A 23,022-nucleotide genomic window follows, 5' to 3' on the forward strand; every position below is an offset into this window, starting at 1 on the left:
TTTTGGCAAAGCTCCAGAGGATGGATGAGTCTTTCCTTTAAATCTAACTCTTCCTTCCTTTCTTCCCCACCCCCCCTTCTCACTTTTGCTCTGGCTCTGGCTCTGGCTCTGGCTCTTGTTCTCACTCTCACTCTCTCTGCCTCTGTCTCTCCTCTGACTTTTTTAGTTTGGATTAAGTATTTTTAGAAACATATAGAACTGATTGAAGGTATATGCTCATTGGATTTTGACAACAGGCCTTTTTCTGTTAAGGCACTTTCATTGAGGGTGGGAGAAGGGAGTGAAGGAAGGAAGAAGAGGCAGAGAAGGGAGAGGAGAGAAGAGGAGAGAGAGAGAGAGAGAGAGAGAGAGAGAGAGAGAGAGAGAGAGAGAGAGCGAGCAATATTCTGAGAAAAAAATCAATTCTCAAAGCCATGTTTCTTCACAATCCAGCTTAGAAAGCAGCTTGCTGGCCTAATGATAGCATGTGACCACTCTGGACTGCAGCACTGTCTCCAAATAAAACTATGAAATAATGAATATTGTGATTAACTTAATGTTAGTTTACAAAATTAAAAACAATTTCTCAACTTCCATTTCTAGCTTTATTCTTTTGCATTTTAATATTTTTGACATAAATCAACAGACCAATTTGTGGCTAAGAATTACATAAATTGGTAAATAAGTAAAGCCATTTAAAGTGATCTGTAGGGATGAAATATCCCATTGTAATTGAAATCCAGGCTGCCCAGGAGGCTCATGGAGGTGAGTCAGGAGCCAGTGTCTCCTCAGGTAGATGCCCAGCCCCATCAGCTGCTGTCCTCCAAGCAGCTCCCATTGTGGAGGGCCTGGAAGGGCATGGGGCTCATGGGATCCGACACATAACCTGCATGAAGAGAGTACAAGTTCAGCTAGAATTTGTGGCTATGTTTCCCTCCATCACCCACTTTCGTTTTACAGCCCAGACTCATGCCAACAATGACAAGAATGTGATTTCCATGATAAGTAAGCTGTTTACTTGCTGATCTCTTTCCATCATGTCTGCAGAATTTGGTCAACAGCTGCTGGTCCTCCATTACTGAAAGGACAATTAAGCTTATATGTTATCACTTGGGAAATGAGCTGAGTTGAAGTGAATTGGAATGTTGGGTTTTTGGCCCAAGAAGCCTTGGTACTGAACTTGTATGCATTTTATATTTATTTGGCATCACAGAATTATGGTCCCAGGGCTGAAAGAACCAAAGAGGTTGTCTGGTCAAGCTCCCTTCTTTTTCATAGGAGGGAGCTGAGACCCAGAGATGTTAAGGGATTTGGCCAGGTTATCCAGGCACTAAATGGTGGAGCTGGGGTTGGCCCAGTCCAATGGACTGAGTGGTCCAGCACTATTCTCTGGGCAGCTTTGGTCCCTCTTCTTGTATCTCCAGTACTTAGCACAGCGCCTAGCACACAATAGAAACACAATAAATGCCTGCTGATTGATGGAGGGAGGAGAAAATCATTCTCTTTCTCTCCTTTTACAAAAATCTAAACTTAATAATCATCAAACCCAGCTTCTCAAAAGATGAGATCATTGGTGATCACAGCTGACATTGCCTTTGCCCTGACCCTTCACTTGTCTGAGTCTCCAAACAGCCCACTTCCCAATGGATATTGCAAGTGATATTAGAGATGAGAAAATTGGAATTCAGAAAGGTTTTTTGTTTTGTTCAAGGTCACGCAGGGTATAACATTTTTCTTCATTGACACAAACTATACTTTGGAATTTCTTGGGAGCAATGAAAAGATTCAGTGTTCTGTCTATGCTTACCCAGTCTGAAATCATCATAGGCAGAATTTGAACACAAATCTTCCTAATTTCACAGCAAAAACTTTAATCTCCAAGCCATACCGCTTTTTGTTTTCTGCTTGGAGTATGTTTCCCTACTCTTGAAGGGTCCAGAACTCAGATTTATGCTGAATGGCATGGTCCATTGACTCCAACCCATACCCGTCCCTACTCCATCCCTTGCAATAGGTCATCCAGTCTCCTCTTAAGTCCCTCAGTGAGGCAAGAACATTTATGTGCTCCTGAGGATTCTCATTCCTCTTTTGAACAGTTCTCAAATTCAGCCCACTTTGACCATCCAAGCAGATTTCTCCCTGACCAAAAAAAGGAAGTCATTTCTCAGGATGATGTAGCAAGTTTTGAAAGCCCAGCACCCCTGGGCAGAAGAGCAGTTGTTTGTCGGAAATGGAGAAATGGTGCTTCCCAAGCGGAGATGGGAATGCCAACCAGCACCCTTCATCTCAATGGCCAACAATCATTTCTGTTCAGCTGCCCTTTCCCAGGACTCCTAAATTTCCAAGTCCAACCTAGTCACTGAAATTCTCAAGAAACATAATGACATGCAGTTGGGTGAGAAGATTGACTTTTATCAAGAGATATCCCTGTCAAAATCATTAAGGCAGCTCATGAAATAGACTGGAAACAAATGCAGCTAATGTGAATGCCTCTGCCGGCTGGATTCCCATCAGCCTCCATCACTTTCTTGTGAGGTATGGGTTGAAAAGACAGACCTAGTCAGGGCTAAACAACATTTGTGTATGTATGTGTGTGTGTGTGAGAGTTTATGTATGTTAGTGTGTGTGTATGTGTTGTTAGGGGATAATGTGGAATGAAGTACACATCTCAAATTCTGTGGATAGAGTATTGGATCTGGAGTCAGGAAGACCTGGGTTCAAATTCAATCTTATACTTTAAGGGTTGTATGACCTAAAGCAAGTCACTTAACCACAGTCTGCCTCACTTTCCTCATTTGTAAAATGGGGAGAAAATTCACAGCGCTTGCTCCCCCAGGGTGATTTTGAGGATAAACTTAGATAAAATTTCCAAAGTGTTTTGTAAGCCTTAAAGCAGGATATAAATGCTAGACATAATAAATAGTCTCATATGTATTTAGTCAGGGTAAAAGCAAATTCATGCACATTAGAAAAATGAGAAAAAGTCAAAGTGTGCCCCCTGAGGCAGGGCCAGTTCTCTCATTCCCTCTGCTGAGCTCAAAGGGTCATTTCCTTACAAGCATCCAAGTTGGTTTAAGCCTTCAGTCCTTTCCTGACTATGATGGAGCTCCTGGGGGTCCCCATGGGATTCTCACAAGCCTGTGCTGCTACACTTTTTCACAGGATTCTAGTAGAAACAGAGAGAATGAGATTATGTCCACAACAGAACAGGGGGGGGTCTTCTTTCTGTGCCAGGGGACCAAACCGGGGGTGGGCACTGGAGTCAGACTGAATGTCAGAGCAACACGGAAAGGTCTAGCAGCAATGGGTGCAGGGAGCCATCCAGCTCAGAAAGAGGCTGACTGGAATCTGGAACAGGTGCTGGTGGGTGAGTGTGTTCTATCCAGGATCAGGGGATCCCAACTTTACAAATGATGTTAGATAATTCTTTAAGATTTGCAAAGGGCTTTTTTTCTGTTTTATCTCATTGGATCCTCATAGCAACAGTATAAAATAAGGTGTCAGTGTTTCCCCCCTCTTACAGATGAGGGAACCAAGTCTGCAGAATGTTAAGTGACTTGCCCAGGCTCACCCAGCAATAAGTATCTGGGGATGGATTAGAACTGGAAGACTTCCTGGTTCTGCTGCCCCACTTTCCATTCAGAAGGGCATTTGGAGGTCATTGACTTCAATATCCTCATTGGACAGATGAGGGGGACTGCATTTTCAGAAAAGCTAAGAGATTTGTCCAAGGCCATCCGGGCAGTATATGTCAGAGGTGGGATGCAAAACCACATCCCTCAATTCCAAATCTTTGGCAGTCTTTCCCCTCTACCCTCACTTCTTTGTCATTTAACTTTGGAAGGAACAATTCACAGGGGGGTCAGATATGGAAGAGGGGATGAAGGTAGGAGACCTGGAGGACCTTGAAAGTCCATCACAGAGGAGACAAGGATGCCAAGAGGAGCCTCCCCAGGAGGGTCCTCAGGATCGGTTGGCACACTCAACAGAGCGCTAGAACCTGGAGTCAGGAATACCTGGAGTTCAAATCCTCTCTCGGATACTCACTAGTGGTATGGGCCCTGGGCAATTTACTTAATCTCTCAAACTCAGTTCCCTCATCTGTACGATGGGGAATAATAGAACCTACCTCCTCCTGTGTTGTGGTGAGGATGAAAGGTGCCTTGCCAACCTTACAGCAACATATAAGTGCTATCACCACTAATACTGTTGTTGTTGCTACCCCAGGGTTCCCCCCCCCCCCCATCCCGGAAGCCTGTGACCTGGCGGAAGAATTTCCCTAGCCCGTGTTAGCTCATGGCAAGAAAGCACAGGCTGACAGCGGGGCTCAGGCTGATGGAAAGGAGCTCCCATCAATTTCAGATGAGGTAACATTTTTGTACAGCACTTAGTATTGTACCTAGCATACAAGGGCACTTTATAAGTGCTTTTTGCCTTCCTCTTCCTAGTCCCTTACAGTGGAAAGCAATGGATTGTGTAGCTTGATTCTGTAATGCTTCCATAGAATACCTTATGACCTTCGCAAGGAACTTGACCTCTCTGGGCCTCAGTTTCTCTAAATTGAAGGAGTGGAGTCCCTTCCAACTCTATGTCAATAATCCCACTGGGTGCTCAATAAATACCAGGAGTCTGCAAGGGGAGGCCAGGTGACCATTTGTTAGGGATGTTGTCAGGAGAATGTCACTCAGTATTCAGGTATGGGATTGAGTGGATGGTTGGAAACCAAGGTCCTTCCAGCTGGGGGTCTCATCTTGCTTGACTAGGTACAGGGCTTTCTATTCCAAAGAAAAGTTTCTCTCTTTCAAAACCTCCCAAGGTATCTGAGACAATGTCTATAAATCCCGTTGCGAATCTTAAAGTGATCAGTTGGTTCCAGTGATCATTTTCATAACTGTCCCCATTCCTTTGATCACGGCCACAGACACCCACTAGGCAGATGTCCCCATGGTGACCGAGCCAGTGCATTCCTCTGTTTCTCCATCCAATGAAATCTGACCACAAGTAATGTTTCTTTAAGAAACATAGATTTCAGTGAAATACTTGCTCCATTTCGAAACTCCCCTTTGAAATGCAAGGTAGACATTGCAAAGGATACACCATATTTTATAGCTATGTAGTCACCTCTATAAAAGTATGAGAAAATGAAATTGCAGTTATATATAAAAAGGAACGATTTGACTCGTGATCACAGTTTCCGCCTCCACCCCCTTCCCCCCAAATCTGTTACCGGACAACACAATTATGTTGTAAAGCTGCTGACAAATGGTGCTTGCCACTTTCCAGGTAAGAGCTGAAAGTCAAAATCATCAAAACCCCTTTCTGCACTGTTTCCAGGTTTTGCACCCTCATCCACCCAACTCCTTGGAGTCTTTTTCTAAATCGTTTTCCAGTGCCTCGGGTAACTCAGAGTCTGTAGACTGAGCACATTGGTGAGGTCATCCAAATCACTTATAGCGCCCTAAATGTTGAAGGCTTCATTTTTGGGCCTTTGGGGAGGATTTCTTATTCCATCAAGCGACCGTGTTAATCTCATCAATGTTTCTTAAATCCCTAAAAGTGCACCTGCCTTAAGAAATAGGATCTGTTGAGATAACCCATTTTCCACTTCCCCATATAGTCGAGAGAAGGAAACTTCTGCAGGGGAGTCCATACAGCTTAGCCTCCTGGAGAATACCCCAGATTTAGGGGAAGGAATGCACTGCTATGGATGTCTTTGCTGTCATCAAAAGAGACTTCCATACCTCTTGACTTCCTGTAAGCGGTGTAGTGGCATCCCTTTAAAGAAGTAGAGAAGTTGTTTCTGTGGCCAAGGAGAAAAATCAATGTTTTCTGGCAAAGTTGTCTGTGCCAACTCCACCCTTCCCAACTGGCTGCCATGTGACTGTGACTTGCTTATGATGGATGGTTATGTTGACCTATTTGTAATGCAGTTCTGGGCAGATGAATCACTCTGAGTCATGTTGTTATGTGGACAAGCATGTCTTTAATCAATCAATGAATGTTAATCGAGAACCTACTATGTGCCAAGTACTATACTAGGAGAAGGGGATAAGAACAAAACCATTCTGAGGGGCAATCTAACTGGTAAGACAACAAAGACATATTAAAATATATACAGAATAAATATGATGACACTTAAAACAAATAAACACAAAGTGGTTTGAGATGGTGGGTACTAGCCTGTGAGGGGATAAGAACCATTTTTTCCATAGCAGATGGGCCTTGAATTGTTCTTCCTATTTTTTCCATGCCATACTCCCCCTTCCCTTCCTTTCTTCTGAACCATCAGGGTCTTGTGGGTGGGGGAAGGATCTGACCCAGGGGACACTATAGTCAAGGGCCCCAGAGCAGTATGATGAGGCTAGAGAAGGTTTTCCTAAAAGAGTTGGTAGGTTTTCTTCCTTTTCTAAACATCATCAGCAAGGTTTTCCTCACTGAAGTCTTTGAGCAAAGACGGGGTGAATCGTTTGGTGGATATTTTTGGGCAGGGAATGTTTATTTCTGCATGAATGGGCTGGCCTCGTGTCCTACTGGGGGTTATTCCTACTGTAAAATTCTGTCATTCTATCAGATGAAATCATAGGTACAAAGTGATTAATAGAAGCATGTTTAAGAAGTTTTAGCTGAATGGGGAACAAAGCCCTGGGATAGTGTCCGACCGGGGGAGTACGGAAACCTTGATACTGGATGGCATCAGAGGGTGGTGAAGAGAGCTCTGGTTTAGAGATAAAGCCAAGAGTGGGAATCTTGGTGATTTTGACTTATTACTTCAGCTCACTCTGCTCAATCTCTCTATCTATGGATAAAGAGGTTGGGCTTTCCCACAACAGCTCTGCCTTACAGGGAAAGTGAACTAGGCTATGCCCTTCTTCTGGGACTGTCAGCTACAAAACTTCTCAAGCTACTGGTCTTGGTTTCCTGGGCCATTCGAGATCCCACCAGAAATGACCGATGTCCAGAACGTTTTGGTCTGGTAAAAGAACTCAGAGTGGAAATTATTTTCTTTATTAGAAAAGTTTGTTTTTTGTGGAAGTGAAAATAAAATATAACATTTTTGTGGGATGATGACACTTCTAAATCTATGATCCTGTGGCACTGAGGCACTGGTCTCTGTGGAGGGAGATCCCTAGACACCTGTCTTCCATGGGCAGGGTGAGGTGAAGGTACATGAGGACTAGGGAGAAAGTATCATCTAGTAGCTCCATGTTTTAATCAATGAATGTGCAAGTAGGTGTTCAAGCTGCCAGACAATTGCTATCCAAATAAAAATGTAATAAATTTGAAAACTCATTTTTAAAATTGTGGTGCCAAGTGACCCTTCAATAGGTGATCATCCAATCTTCCTTCATGACAAAAAACAATGCCAGCTGCCTTGCCCTAGTTATGGTTTAGGTTAGGGTTCTTATTTTGCTAAATTTCGTATGGATATTTTTTAACAATTTACAAAAAAGGGGAATATTGTTTAATATGGGATTATACCTTGGGGAGTATTTGAATGTTTTTGTCCATGCTTATTAAATTAAAATTTTTTTAAAATCCACTGTCCACTAAGTGGACATTACCCTCAAAAGGTCAGTTTTTGCTTTTGAAGAATTTCAAACGTCAGGGCACTTACCATTTTTGTCAGTTGCTGGCAAAGGAAAGTTTCTTCTCATCTCTTCCCGAGAAGGAGCTTGAGCAAATATCTGTCCAGGACTGAAAACCAGAAAAGAAGTTCCACAGAACATTAGTTGGCATTTTCAGCAAAATCCGTTTAGCTTGTTTTGTGGGAGTGCCCCTCTGAAAGTTACTTTGGAGAAAAAGAAAGAAAACAGTTCATTTTCATGTAGGGGATTAGGAGATATGTTTCCTGTTCCTTGAACCTTAAGGGAATGACCTTTTTCTTTGGATGAATTTTGTAACTCCATTGGTGTAAGGAACTCCCTCCACCAAACCCAACCAGCCCCTTCTCCAGACTCCTAGTCTTAGCCACTTGCCTGTGGTGGTTGAGAAGGTCAGAGGCTTGCTCGTAGTCATTGATATCAGAGGCTAGAACTGAACCCCGGTGCTCTCTGACTGCACAGGCAGCCTGCTTCCCCTGATGCTAGGGCGCCTCTCTCCCCAGGGGAAAAGAGTGAATAAAAATCAATAAAAATGATGGTTTGGAAGAAGGTTATTAAGGCTGTTCAGTGGACAGTGAATGACAAACGATGCCCAAGAGCCGGGTGGGATCGCACACCTGGAGAGATTAGAATGTCATTCAGCATGGGTTCAAAATCAATTTAGCCAATCTGCACTGGTGACCTCAGCACTTTATCTCTTTAAAAATACCAAACTATTTGAGTGGCGCTTCTCAAGAACAATGTGCCTGTCTTCTAGAATAAATATTTAATCACCGGAGTGGCTATCTAGTTTCCCGAAGTCAGTTCTCTCAAAAAACAAGGGCCCATCATCCAGCTGTCTTCTGTCATTGCTGACTTTGAGCCTTGCCTGTGTATTTAGCCCTCTCCCCCACAAAGAAAGTGTACTCCAGAGGAGGAAACATGTGGGGCAGATGGAAGCTGGCCACAGCCACATGAACCTCGGGGCGAGAACACAGACACACACTGTGCTGCTCCGTCTGTTCACGGTCACTTGTTTTTAGGCTCCCCAGTGGTGGACAGCAGTTGGCCAAGTATCCAGAGACCCTCCAGGACCCCCAAGCTCACTGAAGCCATGGCCAGATGACAACAGGGACATCCTAAAATGCAGCTGTGGCCTGGATTCCATGGAAGGCCACTGGAAGCTAATGGCAGGTAAGGAAGGTTCTCCAGTGTGGCTGTATTTGTTTTCAAGGGGTGGGGACTGGGGAAAGTCCGAGTGGTCCGAACCTTGGGGGTCATCTCGTCAAACCTCTTCCATTGTATAGATGGTGAAACTGAGAACAGAGAGGAGATTCTCCCGGCAAACTAGGGAGCCTTCAAAAATAGCCAATACGCATTTATCAATGAGATGGGCACTGTCAGAGGCCTGGGGGACACAAGGAAAATTAGTGAAGGTGTGAGAGCTTTCCTTCTATTGGGGGCAGAGGGAGACAACTCATGGTATAACAGGGAAGGAAGGGAGAAGTCTCATGCAGCAGCATTACCATTAGTTCTACTGCCTGGGTAACCCCAGGGCAGGAGCCTAGGGACATACACTTCTCTCTTTTTAGGAAGTGGAATTTTTTTTTCCTTTGAAAAACACAGGAGGAAATAGACTTTGTGTTACTTTGAGGATAAAATGGCCTCACTTTTAAAGTGTTTAAAATGGCCAAATCTCTTTCTTAAGTGCTCAGGTGGGATAGCCAATGAGGACAGGAAGGGGCAGGCCTTGCTGTCATCCATAGCTTCTTAAAAACCCTAGGGGTGGGAGAGGGTAGAATCTGAGAAGTGGGTAGAACTGGAAATTTTGAGCAGTAGAATGAGATTAAAGGTGTCCAGATGCTCAGCCTTAATGTCTTTGTTCTGTCCACGGAGCTGTTCTCCTAAACTATACCAATTCCAAGGATCATTTACAGAACTGGTTGTCAACCATATCTCTGTACATTTGGGGCTATGCTTAAGTTATAGCTAACAGTTTAGACTTGAGTTCAAATCCAGTCTCAGACTCCTACTAGCTCTGTGTCCCTGGGCAAGTCACTTCACCTCTGTCTACCTCGGTTTCCTCAACTTTAGAACGGAGGTAATAATAGCAACTACCTCCCAGGTTGTTGTGAGGATCAAATGAGATAATTGTAAAGCACTTAACGCAATGCCTGGCACATAGTGGGCACTTAGTAAATGCTTGTTCCCTTCCCCTTCCTGTCTAGTGGAAGAGTGACTACCCACTGGAGGATCCAGGTTCAGAGCTGGAAGTGTCTATAGTGGTGATCTAATCCAGGGTGTGTCAAACTCAAATAGGAAAAGATCACTGGGGCACCAGCACAGATAAACATTGTCTATGGTGGATTTCTACTTATTTTGGTAAACATTTCCCAATTACATTATTTTAAAATTTAATTTAGGGAATAAAACAAGCATTTTTATAACAGTGCAATAAAAAGATGATTGCACATGAAGCTGCAAACCTACTACACAGAACTTTCTGTTCTATTCAAATATACAACAAAATGATCATGTGCATTTCCTTTTTTGCTCTTCCTTCCCCTTCTCCCACCTTAGAGGTGGCTACCATTAGACACAAATAGGTATATATGTAAGAAATTATTCTATACGTACTTATATTGATCAGTTCTTTCTCTAGATGCAGATAGGGTTTTCTTCCCATCTCCTTTATAGTTAATTTGTGTATTTACAGTAGTCAGAATAACTTATTCATTCAGAGTCATTTTTAAAACAATATTGATGTTACTGTATACAATATCCTCTTGGTTCTGCTCATTTCACTCCATTATTTCGTGCAGGCCTGTCCATGTTTTTCAAAAATCATTGATCTCATTATTTCTTATCACATAGAAGTTTTCTATCACAATTTAGGGATTTTGCATGGACATCTCTGGGTTTCTAGTCCTCCCTCTTTATGTTACAGATAAAGAGACTGAGGTCCCGAGAGAACCACACATGTCAGATCACAGATTTAACTTGGCAAGCACTATAGGAGCCAGTTCATCATTCACCTTCATATGAGGTGAATGATGAGGAGAGTGAGGTGTATTGAGTCAAGGTTATTTGGGAAAAAAGCAGAAGAGCAGGACTCTAACTTAGGTCCTGTTTCCGAATGCACCCCCCTCCCCACTGAACCCTCTGCCTGCTCTGACCAAATGGAGGAAAAGAATATGGGCCAGCCCAGGCCAAATGAAATCAGATATCATAGTCACAGTGTAAGTTTAATAGCAAAGGTAAGCCACACTACGGAAAAACAACAACAATGAAACTCCATAGAAGTACCAGGCTCACGCCTCCTCCATCTCCAGGGCCGGGCCAGCTTTCCTTCCCAGGTCTCTCACCCACAGATGTGATAAGGTAAGAGCATTATCTCTGAAAGGGACCCGAGGGGCCATCTAATCCAATAGCCACACTTTGTAGATGAAAAAATGCACTCTAAGGGAGGTGGAGTGATCTACTCCGCATTCTCAGGGAGCATCAGAGGAGCATTATAACACAAGTCATCGGATTCCCAACCCAACACCTGCTCTACTACCCACTTATTCAACCACTTCCCTTTGTAGCTATGGATACTGAGGTCCAGAAGCTACCTCCCAACTTCAGATGGAGGGCTCCTTTGCCAGTTGTCAAGCCCTGTGATTCTCCCTCTCGCTGTCCATGTCTCTCTGTCCCTGTCCCTCCCTCCCTCCTTTTCTCTCTCTCTCCCAGCGTCCCTCTCCCTCTCCCTCTCTAGCCTAACAGCTAGACCTTCACCTTTCTGCCTCCAAACTTCCTTTCGAGCATTCTTTCTTGGTGCTCAGATCCCATATTCTTTCCTTCAGCCAGACTGGGCTATCAAGTGTTGCCCCATTGTGCCCCGAATTCCTGAGCACCCCTATAGACTACTCCTTGCTCTATTCCTAGAACATCCCCCTCTGTATCTCTGCCTATTGAAAGCCTATTCCTTCTTCAAGTCCCAGTGCGGGTGCCACCTCCTCCAGGAAGTCTTCCCTGGTTTCCCGGGGATCCTTTCCTCCTAAGAGTTTACCACAGGACTTTGGATCTCTCCTTTGTCCTTATTCATTTCTCCCCTGTAGAGTGCACATCTCTGTACAAGACTTGTCAGCTACTTGAATGCCAGGACTGTGCTCTATCCTGGGGACCTAGCACGGAGCCTTAGATAAATCCGACCCTCAATAATATTTCATTTCCTTTGGCTATATCAAGGATGTTGTCACTTGGGCAGGAGACAGTTCACACTGTTGTACTTAACTCAGGACCAGGTGGCTTCTACTTACTGCACATCCAACTGTCAGATGGGGAGAGTCATTTGTTTGGCTGCAAAGGCAGCAAACATCAGGGGCAGGCAGGATTTGAACCCGAGCCTTTCTAATAGCACACCGAGCTTTCTCCCCTTTCTTCACTTTCACCTTGAGGAGATAACCTACTCCCGGTTCTTTCACACTTTTAAGCAGAACTGATTGCCTGGGCTTGGGGGTCGGGGCTCAAATCATCTCTGCTGCTCTCTGTTTGTGTCCCTCCCTGTCAGTCACCAGTCAATCAGTCTGTTTGTCAGCCAGTATATCTGTCCATTACCAGTCAGTCAAATGGTCTGTCAGTTTGTCTACTTTTCAGTATGTCATTTGTCAATCAGTCTGTCTGTCTCTTGTTTTTCTTTCTGCATCCATCCCTACACGGGGCTACTCATGCCAATAACTTGTGGATGTGTAAACAGCTGCTGCCTCTTTCATCTTCCTTTAAGCAACAGTTGAGAGAGCAGATTCTTCATGTCAGGCTACAAATGAAGAGCCCCACGCCTCACTCAAGGGAGCAGGAGAAACCTACTTGGGGAATCGGCCTCTTCCTTACTGGTCTTGATTCTTCTTCAAGCCTGTGAAGTGTGCCAAGCGTCCCTGAAGGCAGGCGTGGTCACCCTGCCTTGGGGATGGTGTCCCCGGAGTCAGGCACCTGGCCCTCGGGCTGCTTGGTGTGCTTGGGAAGTGCTCATGACACAGCCAGGCCTTAGAGCCCAGGAAGCTAGTTCTCTGAAGTCATTTCAACAACTGCCCCTACCACTTACTACCTGTCTACCCCCATCCCCTGATCTACCACTCCTGCTGTTCCTGTCAGGACCTGTGAATTCTCCAAGATGAGGAGCTCCCATCATGGAGACCTTCTCCACCAATGCAGATACCCACTCCTGTGTGATGTAACATCTTTTAGAGCTTTCTGGGGCACAGGGAGGTTACTGACTTGCTGGGGGTCGTCCAGCTGGCTTTTGTCAGAGGCAGTGATTGAGCCAGTCTTCCTCACTCGGAGGCTTGCCCTCTGCCCACTTGGCCCTGCTGCTTCTGTGCAAACAACAGCAGTCTAGGCTGGAGCACACACGGTGCTCCAAGGTTTGGGATCATCTTTGTTCCCAACGGCTGGTAAGAAAGGTGGAGACATGAAGTGTCCTGGAATATAGAGATGATCTGCAACATTGCAGCATCGGGTACCAGAGAACTCTGGATGGGGACCCCTCTTGTACCGCTGGTCACCTCCAGAGCTCAGGACACAAATCCTAGAGAACTGGTGGGGCTCCAGGAGGTTCCCCATCTGCCCAAGATGACGCCATTACAAAATGCTGGAGGGAGCCTTTGATCACAGGTCTTCAGAGTTCTAAGTCCAGCAGCATTTAATCCACTGTCACAACATCTCTGCCTTAATTAGATTTAAAAAAGGATCTCCAGGATTCCCTGCCCTGTTTTTCATTTTATTACTCAAGAAAAGAGCAGCTTTCTTTCTCCAGGAGTGGCCCTTGGACTCCCTGCCTTTCCGGTTCCTTTCTGAAGTATTGCAATATCAGCCCCAACTTTCCAGCTGCCTCTTTATGATGTGAACTTCCCTAGATTCAGGCCCAAGTGCTTTCTGAATCCTCCACGTGAATGCATCTTCCTAAAGGTAATTTCCTGTCCCTGACTATGTGGAGCAGAAAACCGTTATGTTACTCTGTGATTAAAGTCTTCCAGCAAAATTTCTCATCCATGCAAATTGGTCCAATTAGTTTTCATGCAACTAAAAATGTCCTAAAGTTATCTGGGCATGGAGAAGGTTCATCCATTGGTTTTCAGTTTAGGGTATTTTATTTTTTTTAATTGGCAGTAGTACCTCACCAAGGCCCAGCATCATCACACACAGATGTCTTATTGCAAAGCCGATCTTTAGACTCAGTCATGCTGGTATTTGGAACATGAATACATATTCATTTATTTATTTGTTTCTGTTTCTATTGTATTATTTTTAAAACTTGTGAAGATGCCCTTTGTATCTGACATCAACACCCTCTGCAGACATAGCCCCATCTTTTACCTCAAGAGAACCTGCCACCATCACAAAAAGACAGAACTCAGTAAACAGTTAGGCAAAACCGACTCACAACTTCATCAGACAACATATGTAGCATGCCACACCCAGAGACTCCCACCATTGAAACCAAAGGAAGAAAATGTATTTTCTCATTTCTTCTCCCCAGGTAAAAGATTGGTCGTTAAAATGACACAGCATTCCATTTAATTTTATAACAAATGAAAAGTTTATATGAGTCTGTATAGGCAAAGAGATCTTACAGCTTGACTCAGGAAGATGAGATCAAGGTCAGGAGTCATTCGTTTCACTCCAAAGAAACAGCATAGATGGGAAAAGAGCTGCCCAAAATGTCTGTTTGTTGTCACCAACAAGCAATTAATGATGAAGAAAGAGTAGTGAGAAGCCTAATGAAATATCTAAGAAGGGGTTTTTGTATTATTCTGTTCTGATAGGGGAATTGATGACAAACCTAGGAAAAGCTACTGAAGGCATCTGGTCTGATGTTTTGGCATTCAGCTAGAAATAAACAAGCATGGACTTATTGTATGTCAAAAGGCATTTCTAAACCTTCCAAGGTCTTGTTGTGCAGCCCCTCTTTTCTCTGATCTAAACAGGAGCATCATGCATCCAATTGGAGGTGGAGACCCGTTTGCCCCACCTTTTCAATGGACGAGCTCACACTTTGCTCTGGATTCCTTTATGAATAAACATTTCTTAATTTACCCAGGAAGCTCACCATGTTTATTTATTCATGATTTCATTCTGGCTGCTTACAGAAGAATACTGTGTCTTTGTCACCCCAAAAGAAAATGAATTTATAGCTCTCACTGCAGTGAGAGAGCAATGGTCAAAGCATATCATGGAGCCAGAGGTTCCAGCCAAATGTTGATTGCAGCAAAATCAAACCCATCAGTTCTCTTTCAAAGGCAAACAGAGAAAGTGTGGATGCCACTGGGACATGACAGCATCCTTAGGAGTTACCTAGTCCAATTTCCTCATTTTACAGAAGAGACAACTGGAATTCTTGGAGGTCAAGTGATTTACCTAAGATCCCACAAGGAACAAGGGAAAAAGTGAGACTTGAACCCAGTTCTTCCATTCTCAACCCACCACTCTTTTCATGGGCTCAACCTAGGCTAAAGGCCTTTCTGTTTGAACACTCACTAGGGAAGACCTCATCACGTGGTTCTGAAGGAAAAGCACAACTCTTCCCCAAAATCTTAAAGGCCACTTGGAGTTAGTTGCACTGGCCTCTTGTCAGGTGTCCCAGACAGAAGGAATTCTCTTCCCATTGACGAAGTCCTTGCTATCCCTCCATGGCCGTACTCATCCTCTTCCTCATGGCTTCTTAGACTGCTTCATAGGATTTCACCTTGGAAGGGCACTAGTGGTTGTCTCATATAATTTCCTCATTTTATGGATGAGGAGCCACCGCCCAGCCAAGTCACTCAGGTCACATGTGGGGGGGCCAGGACTTGAACCCATGTTCTCTGACTCCAAACCCAGCCCTCTTTCCCAGGCACTGAGTTATCATGGCTTGTGCACAGATGACTCCCAAACACACTCCTCTGGCTTCCATTTCTCATTCTTTCCCTGGCCACATGGTCCTTGTCGCTTCCTATGTGACTTTGGACAAGTTGCTTCACCTCTCTGTGGGCTTCGCTTGTGCATTGATAAAAGGAGGGAGTTGTACCGGGTACCCTCTGAGGCCTCTTCCAAGAAATGAACCTTTGAAACTTAGGAGGGTCAATTATTGGAAGAACCCGTGATTTGACAGCATGGGAGCCACTCCATCAATGCAGATTGCAATCCTCCTATGAGAAGCAAGAGGTCTGGGAGAATCATTATGGCTGAAACACTCAGCATGCTGCAGCGAACCAGCTGGTGAATGACTTAGCTAGGCTGGGGCTCAGACCCCTGCCTACAGCCCACAGCTGGGCCTGTATTCCAACCAATTAATCAAACAACACGCACTTATTTGGTGCCTTATCAAATTCTAGTGTGCCCAGCACTGTGTAAGCTGTGTAACAAAGAGATAAGAGAGTCCTTGCCCCGAAGTGTGGAAAACGATATGTGTGTGTGCTCGTGTGTGCGTGAGTGTGTGTATGTGTGTGCGTGTGTGTGTATGTGTTTGTGTGTGTGGGTGTATGTATGTGTGCGTGTGTATACATATATACATATACATATACATACACACATACACACACATATATCTATACATACATGACATCCAAGGCAATTGGGAAATGTCCTCTCCAGAAGCTGATGCAAGCTGACTCTTGAAGGAAGTTGAAGCCAGGAGGCTATGTTGAAGAGGGAGTGCATTACAGATTTGAGGCCCAGAGAACTTGGTAGAACCTGCCAGAACTTGTGTTCACTGGGCATAAGCTTGGAGACCCCCTCAGAGACCACCTCCACCCTATGGAGAGGCATTGGAGCAGGACTTGTGGAGGAATATGATAAAATCCTAAATGTCTTTCCTTTTACTAAATGGACACCCTTCAAGCTTCAATTTGCATTTCCTTTACTCTGAATTTACCACTCATTTATGGATTTTTACTAGTTTTGTTTGCTCCCTTTACCCACGGCTCAATCCAGCCTGTTACCAAGGAAATCTTGATAATTGCTCCAAGACAATCTCTTTTCTTTGCTCTTTCCTTCCTTTTTGCATACCTCACCCTACTCCAGGCTCTTGTCTACTTGTTTCTGAATTATAGCATAATCTCTCTGGATCATGTGTTCATTCATAAAATCATTTGAAAATCATTTCTTATAATCTAGGGACTGGGGATACAGATATATACATAAAACCGTCCCTGTCCTCAAAGAACTTACAATCTATTGGGAAGAAGGAACATATATATATATATATATATATATATATATATATATATATATATATATATATATATATACACACACACACACATACTTATTTAACTGACTAATCACCAAGGTAAAGAGGCACCAGATATATATTAAATAAACATTATGATCTGTGAATGATGCTAAGTGCTAGAGATAAAAAAACAAAAACCAGAAATCAAAAAGGACAGTTCCTGTCCTCAAAAATCACACATTTTAATGGGAGAAGATAATACACAAAAAGGTACTGATCAGTTGGGGAAGAGGGAGAAGGAAGAAGAGGTGTCCACCTGGGCATGATGGTGAAGACTAGGAAGGAGGAAGCAGAGTCTATAGGAAGTCACCAAGGGGAGAAAGGAGCTATTATGGCAGAAGGATGTTCCAGTGTGAGGAGGCTGGTGGAGAAGATGCATATTCCAGGCTGAGAAGAACCAAGGCATTGAGAAAAGTTCCAGGATGATACAGAATGAGGGACATAGTAGAAAAATCCAGAAATGTCAGAAGCAGAGCCAGGAAAGGAATGAAAATTAGCGTTTAAGAATTTTTTAAAGTGCCAACTAGGGGCTGGGTATTGTGCTAGGTTCTGGGTACCTAAAGTTGAAAACGACAAATGCTCTGGTCCCGCAAAAGCTTAGAATTCAGCTTAGGCAGTGGAAAAATCAATATTAATAAAGAGATAAAATTATAGAAAAAGTAAATATAGTTTGAGTATGTCTATTTTGGACCAAGATTTTGTTTTTCTTTTTTTCAGGAAGGGATCATGGGAGGTAAAAATAAATATGTCACGCAAAAATTAACTTAAAATGTGATTTTAGGGACAGCTAGGTGGCACAGTAGATAGAGCACTGGCCCTGGATTCAGGAGGACCTGAATTCAAATCCAGCCTCAGATACTTGACACTTACTAGGTCTGTGACCCTGGGCAAGTCACTTAACCCCAATTGCCTCACCAAAAATAAAAATGTGATTTTAAGTTAATTTCTTAGGAGGGGGCCCTAGCAACTGAGGGGATCAAGAAAGGCTTAACATAGGAAGTGGAAATCGAGTGGAGTTTTACAGGAATCCCCAAATTCCAAGAGTCCAGAACTAGAATTTCAGGAATGAGAGACAGCAGGTGCTGCCTTGGAAGTAACAATACGCACATATATCATTGACCAATAGGTCAACAAGGCGGGACACACCCATTGATTAAGTGCTTATTATGTGACAAGAATTATGACAGGTCCTGGGGATATGACTACCAAACCAGACCAAGAAGCTGACATTCTAGTGGGGAAAGGCAATAAAAAGGGAGCTGAAAAGGGGTGGGCATGAGAATCAAGGGACCCATAAAGAAGCATGGAGATGGGCGAGGGAAATCTATGGGGGGACTACATGATGGAGAGTACTGGGGACTGTACCACAGTCTCTCCTCCACACAGCTTCCTGAACAGTCTGGGGATAATCTCATGTTGTTTTCCTCATTTGGACAAACAAGATATTCTAATGAGCATGAAAATGGAATGGAATAATTGCTTTCTTTCCTGTGTCAGTAAATCCATGGTGTGTGCAACCTCTGGGGTTATTTGATTTGGAGAAACGTGTCTTTAGTGTAGTGTTTTTATTAGATTCAATTTTTAAGAGGTTGATGAAAAGAAATGCACGCATGAGCTAAGTAGTCTGAGATAATGGTTAGAGAAGGAGAGAAGGAGCCCTCACTTTGATTGAGAATGGTGGTGTAAGGGTTGGAGGTACAAGTATGAATCACTGTGCCGCTTTTATTGATGGGCAACAAGAGCTGCTGCAGACTGGAGCTTCTAGGACAGCATCTTTCTCTTTTTCCATGGGAGTGTAGAGCATTCAGAGGCTGATGCAACTGAACAAACATTTGATCAGGAATCCTTAGGTGCTAGACACTGGGACTGTCTGTTTACATATTTCACCTCCCAATAGGATGTGCGTTCTTCTGAGCCCAAGGACTGATGTTTTTGCCTTTTTCTTCGTTTCCAAAACCAAGCCTAGTGCCTGGCACATAGTGGGACTGTAAGAAATGCTTTTTGACTTGGCTTGAACACAAAGAAAGTCAAAGAACGATGTACAAACACGATATAGACGGGGTAATTGGAGACATTCTCTGTGTGTACACATCCAATTTGGATCTGCAGAACCTCGCATAATGATTCATATATTCATGGGTAGGAAAGGTTTGTTTTGATTTATATGAGTAAAATATCAAATATTATATTCATAGACATAAAATATATGATCTATGTATATTACATAAATGTGTATAGTGTAAACACAAAATACATGTGTACATGTATACATACAGACATACATACACACAGACACATACACAAAATAATATAAAGGCATTTCAAAGGGAAGAGAGAACTAATACCTAATAGCTGGGGAATGCCACAGAATGGGGTCAATAGAAGAACCCAGGACTAAAGAGAAGGCTGGTTTCTACGTTTTTTGGGGGGGTGGGGCAGGGCAATGAGTGTTAAGTGACTTGCCCAGGGTCACACAGCTAGGAAGTGTCAAGTGTCTGAGGCCGGATTTGAACTCAGGTCCTCCTGAGGCCAGTGCTCTATCCACTGCGCCCCCTAGCTGCCCCCCTGGTTTCTACTTTTCACTCTGCCATTCACTCCCTGAATAACTGTGAGCAAGTCACTTAAAGACTCTAGCCTTCATTTTCTCATAAGTAAAAGAGCCGTTGCCCCAGTTGTTCTCCAAAGCACTGTTTCACGCCCTAATCCATGTTGACGAATTCTCTCTGCTCATGTACATGAGCTCATAGACCGCCAGGAAACAGTATGGGTTTTTGTTCTTACGACAAGCTGGTCCAAATGGGAAGATTTTAAAACACCCAAAGTCTTTGAACACGGAACGCATTGATCTTTGTGAACCATTTGAATCATTCCTTGGAGGTTACAACAGTACAGAAACTTTTTTCTTTTAAATAAGAGAGCACTGAACCTTTGGGACCCCCACTTCTGTGTGCACTCTCCAAAACAGCCTTTTTTGTTCTGTGCTTGGACTCTGAATACCGAGATGGTGCCATGATGCTAAGATGCTGCCTTTCCATTCACCACCACCTCTGTTGCCTAAAATATGGATCCCACCCTGCTCCTGCTTGACCCAGCTTAAGAGATTTAAGGAATTTATTTGCATTTTGGATCAATAGAATGCTTCAAATTAGTAGCAGAATTATCATGCCTTCTTTCTAAACATAGACAAGCCATCATTATTACCGTAGGCCATGATGAAATTCATATTCTACTCGGAGTCAGGAAAAACCAAGGTCTCACTCTCCCTTTAGATCTTTAGCAGTTGAATGAACCTGGGCAAGTTACTGGACTTCTTTTGAGCCTCAATTTCTTCATCTGTAAAATGTGTGTGTATGGGGGTAATAATAACACCTGTCCCACATTATTGTTGTGACCAAAGTATTTTGCAAATTTCAGAGGTTGGAAGGAAATGACTAGGATCAGAAGCACTTATTGAGCAATCCAATCTGCATGTGGTATAAATAAAGCACAGGTACAATTTCTGAGTCTCCATTTCCCATATGTAAACAGAGGTGGAGGGAAAGGCTATAGAATAGATCACTAGGGACCTTCTCAGGTTTTAGCATTTGAAGATACTATTGTAAGGCAGTGCTCCAGTGACTAGAGGGTGTGGTCTGGAAGTCAGGCATACAGAGATTCAGGTCCCACCTCTAACACATACTGGCTATGTGATCTCCAGTGAGTCACTTAACCATTACAGAATACTCTTCCCCCCCCCCCACTAATATTTCAGTTTCCTCACTGTAGCATCCTTCTAATGAAATCATAGCTCAAAAAAAAAAAAAAGATTAGAGAACTAATCACTTAAGATGGGTTCTCCCATCCAAGTCCTAAGAGGTACATTGTCTTTATTTTAAAGACTAATGCAAAGAAAATGGACCAAAACAATCCCCAGAGGACTGAATTAGAAGTGATGGGTAGAAGTTGTGGACAAGACAAGTGAGGCTTAATGTTGAACCTAAATTATGGAAGACCACAGACAGGAGTGGCACAGGATGGACAGGTATGAATGGCTTCTGAAGGGCATCGTTGGAGGGCACAGCCATGTTGATGAAATCACAGATCGATTTGAGAATGTGCATATGTTCCTGCCGGCCCATCAGAATTGCACTCTGTACAGTAGAGGTTGAATGCTTGGCAGTGCAGCTGGAGAAAGTCCAGTAACTTATCTTGCCAGGTGTTCTTCAGAATCTTCCTAAGACATTCAAATGGAAATGATTCCATTTCTTGCCCTGGTGCTGGCCAACTGTCCGGGTTTCACAGGCATACAACAACGAGGTCAGCACAACAGCTCTGTAGACGTTCAGTTTGGGAGGCAGTCTGATATATCTTCTCTCCCACACTTTCCTTCAGAGCGTCCCAAACAGTGAGCTTCCTCTGGCACCACGTGTGCCAACCTTTTTATCAATTTGTATTCCCTGGAAAGTATATTGCCCAGGTAACTGAACTTATCCTCGGTATCTCTCCATTTGTTGTAACCAGATGGGGCGGGGCTGGCTGGTGGAGAACCTGAATTTTCTTGGTGTTAACTGTTAGGCCACATTGTTGGAATGCCAAACACACGTTTTCCTAAAAGACTTTTACAGAGAACTCACGTAAGACAAGTCCTCACCCAGAAGCTGAAGAAGTGGTACAAGAACACTCTCAAGGTCTCTCTGGAGAGCTTTGTCACACATCTGTTGTGTGACACGGGAAATGCTGGCACAGGACTGCCCACAGTGGCATGACCAGTCAAAGAAGTCAGTGATCTGATCAGCCACTGTAGGACACACTCTACCTTGACCTTAACATAGTGATGTCATCTTGGTCCTCTTTAAGTGCTACAGTACACACCCTCCCCACACACACACACACATACACAGATCTCAAAGTGCTATTCAAATGTTAGCTATCATCATGATCATCACTATCTCATCTCATTCCATTCTGAATTGCCAGTTTGAGACAATCCTTCTGTGAAGATAGACAGTAGATTAGGAGACTCAGCAAAATGTCAAGTGGAATCTCAATTTGATGATCATTCTCTTCTAATGAGAGATCATTGAGTCAGTAAGACCTGGGTTCCAGTGTTTCATCTTACAAGTGCTAGCTGTGTGATCTTGGGCATGTCATATAACCAAACTGTGGTCTAGGCACCTCTGGAACACTCTAAGGTACAGATTAGTTGCATATCTGCAAGGATAAGAGAAGCTTCCATCTTGGGAATTGTCTATACTCTTGGAAACAAAATAATACAGAATTTTCTAATAAGATGACTAGTGTTTCTCTATTACTATTTTAGGGCTTTCCTTTTTTTTTTTTGTGGGGCAATGGGGGTTAAGTGACTTGCCCAGGGTCACACAGCTAGTAAGTGTCTGAGAACGGATTTGAACTCAGGTACTCCTGAATCCAAGGCCGTTGCTTTATCCACTGCGCCATCTAGCCACCCCAGGGCTTTCCTTTTAAATGAAAGCAACTTATAAAAAAACATTTCAGGGTCTACTCAAATAACCACGAGTGCTCCTGGTTTTTTAAAAATAGGCAGAAGCTTTCTTCCTTCTGCTGTTTTAACAATGGATACCACTCTCCAGAGGCAGATCATCGGTGAAGTGTCTGCAGAATTACTCATGAACCGCTTCCCCAGCCCCACTCTGTCAGTGCCGCCCTTGGTCTAGCATTCAGCTTGAGCTAGCACGATGAAAGAGAAGAGTCCCAGGGGCCTGGGTAATCTGAGCCACCAAAGGTTCCCATAGGAACACACTTCTTTTATTTATATGCACTCAGCACAGTTGCTTCTGCCCGATTCAGTTCTTAGAAAATGCTGGCTATGGTCAATTCCTCTCCCTTCCAGCAAAGAAGGTCTTCAAGCCCCAGGCTGGCTGCCTGCTGTCTGGACCTGGCCTCTGTCCATCATGGTCCTGTGCCCTTTGCCTGATGTGTTCTGTCTGCGATGAAGCCTTGGGCGTCTAAAGGGCACACTAACCCCCAAGGCTGAGACTGGGAGGCCCCATGGAAAAGCTAGAGGGTCGGAGGCTCCGAAGCTCCTTCCCATCGTTTACCTCTGCAGAGCCTGGATTTTCCCCATCTTGAATTGAGGCTCTTGTCTTAGAACTGTAATAGGAGAAGCAACAATTAAACCTTGTAACAATGGGGAGTCAGAGGAAGATGGTGAAAATCCTGGCCTTGCTCTTTGTGTGTGTGACCTCAGGGAAGTCA

At 43.8% G+C, this 23,022-nt stretch overlaps 1 protein-coding gene across 1 annotated transcript in view; it reads right to left on the bottom strand.

Moving 5' to 3' along the window:
- Positions 1-788: 788 nt before the first annotated feature.
- Positions 789-23,022, bottom strand: part of LOC122726597 (serine/threonine-protein kinase TNNI3K-like) — a 329,911-nt gene continuing 307,677 nt past the window's right edge. The window contains 2 exon segments of the mRNA XM_043964423.1: positions 789-865; positions 7,595-7,674. Coding sequence (XP_043820358.1) covers positions 789-865; positions 7,595-7,674 — 157 coding nt within the window.

Source organism: Dromiciops gliroides, chromosome 4 (genome assembly GCF_019393635.1).
Source record: "Dromiciops gliroides isolate mDroGli1 chromosome 4, mDroGli1.pri, whole genome shotgun sequence".
Classification (NCBI taxonomy): Eukaryota; Metazoa; Chordata; class Mammalia; order Microbiotheria; family Microbiotheriidae; genus Dromiciops; species Dromiciops gliroides.